The sequence below is a fragment of the Garra rufa genome, chromosome 15 (genome assembly GCF_049309525.1).
Source record: "Garra rufa chromosome 15, GarRuf1.0, whole genome shotgun sequence".
In the NCBI taxonomy this organism is placed as follows: Eukaryota; Metazoa; Chordata; class Actinopteri; order Cypriniformes; family Cyprinidae; genus Garra; species Garra rufa.
In genome coordinates this window covers 7,484,643-7,486,403 of record NC_133375.1, presented here as the reverse complement: position 1 = coordinate 7,486,403, position 1,761 = coordinate 7,484,643, and the positions used below count along the sequence as shown (strand labels likewise).

General features: G+C 40.3%; 1 protein-coding gene across 1 annotated transcript; it reads left to right on the top strand.

Annotated features, from left to right (window-relative positions):
* Positions 1-555: 555 nt before the first annotated feature.
* hes2.1 (hes family bHLH transcription factor 2, tandem duplicate 1) lies at positions 556-1,479 on the top strand. The gene is made up of 4 exons (XM_073819923.1): positions 556-648; positions 758-853; positions 964-1,051; positions 1,163-1,479. The coding sequence occupies exons 1-4, from the start codon at positions 556-558 to the stop codon at positions 1,477-1,479; spliced, it is 594 nt and encodes a 197-aa protein (XP_073676024.1).
* Positions 1,480-1,761: the final 282 nt, after the last annotated feature.

Below are 1,761 nucleotides of genomic sequence, written 5' to 3'. Positions count from 1 at the left end.
GCGCGGTCATCATTCTGTATTATTTATTAGAAGTCCAATACATGGCGGTTTTTTCTTATGAAACAAAATATCTTGAGTCACAAATTGTAGAACAATGACAAGTTAAAGTAACACACTAGGCCTACTTTAAATGCCTTGTAGCAATAACAGTTTGTTGAGCAATGAACATTAAATCAAAATGCGAAATAGAAAATGAACTTGGATTTAGTGACTTACTGTGCTTTAATTTCCACAATTTATTGTGAATTACATACACATTATAGGTCTAAACAAATGTGGAGGTCTATGAGACAATGGAAATTATCATCAATCACATGCACATGCCAGTGGTTTTGGATTAAGCTAACATCAATCAACAGATGGTAACTTTTGGGACAGTCAGATCAGATCTTCTCCCTATGGCATCCCCCTCTGCGTCCAACCGAAGACACAATTGAATAGAAGCCCTCCCTCCACGCTAAAGAGCCCTATAAAAGACCCCTCTCGCCCACTCTGACCACAAAACTGTCTACTTCTCTCTCAAGAGCACATCTAGAGACACCACCCGATCAAAGCATGACTCCAAACATTATTACCGAAGCCCATTCCCACTCATTCGGTTCTCGAATGACTGTAGCTCAGAGAAAAGAAGCACATGAATTGAGAAAGGTGAGAACGATTTTGAGTATATTGAACACCCCTGAACCATTTTAACAGTTGTACTTGTAGTATCTAAAAACTCACACTCACATTAACCGATTTCTTTCTTATTTTTCAGACTCTCAAGCCTCTGATGGAAAAAAGAAGGCGGGCTCGCATTAACGAAAGCCTCAATCACTTAAAAACACTAATACTTCCTCTGGTCGGCAAAGACGTAAGTATCTTAACTTTGGCATGGCTATACAGTAATACTTGCAATTAAATGTAGGCATATGCCAGTGTCTGAACAATAGCCTAATGTGTCAAATCACTTTCAAATTGTAGGCTTCACGCTTTTCAAAGCTCGAGAAAGCTGACATTCTCGAAATGACTGTACGGTTCCTCAGAGATCTGCCTTCCACATCAGCTAAAGGTGAGTGAGCTAATTTACTTTTGTTTTTACCGTTTTCAGCGTTTAATTATCATCAGTATTATTTCAACTGGTCTAAATGTATTTAATAATTCTCTTTTTCTTTCTTCAAAGGTCAAACAGACAGCTATAGAGACGGTTATAAAGCCTGCTTGCAGCGCATCTCTGCGATGCTGCCGCAATCTAACCTCGAAACAGAAACCCGTCAGCGCGTCAACGACTTCATCCAGCACTCGATGGTGTCTGCGACTTCGTCCTGCCAGAACTGCTGCGCTCAGAACTCCAGAATGATTTCACAAATGCACCAGAGACTTGTGAGCTTGAGAAACAACAGCTCTGCAACGGAGAACCACTCCATCAGTAGCGCGTCAGCTCCCAGTCGGCCTCAGCCTGTGCCACAGGCAGCTGTGGACATGTGGAGACCGTGGTGACCAACACGCAATACAAGTCTTCAGGGAAATTGTTTATAATTAATGTTGCATATTATTTATTTGTCATAGTATGTTTTAGCAATGTAAAGCCTGTGATAAAGATTATACGGCATGTAAGAAAATGTGGCTACTTTGTAAATGAAAAAAAGCCAGTGAGCACAGATCATGTCTTCTATACGCATAACGTTATGCAATCCTCGTTGGGGTTTTAAATACTATGGGTTGTAATCAACAAAACTGTAAACCCCAAGGGTTAAAATGTATTTCTGAGGTTTGCACATT

Coding starts and splice junctions, on each gene's coding strand:
- hes2.1 (XM_073819923.1), top strand. CDS start 556: ATGACTCCAAACATTATTACCGAAGCCCATTCCCACTCATTCGGTTCT. Junction 854..963: donor TTCCTCTGGTCGGCAAAGAC/GTAAGTATCTTA, acceptor TTCAAATTGTAG/GCTTCACGCTTTTCAAAGCT. Junction 1,052..1,162: donor GCCTTCCACATCAGCTAAAG/GTGAGTGAGCTA, acceptor CTTTCTTCAAAG/GTCAAACAGACAGCTATAGA.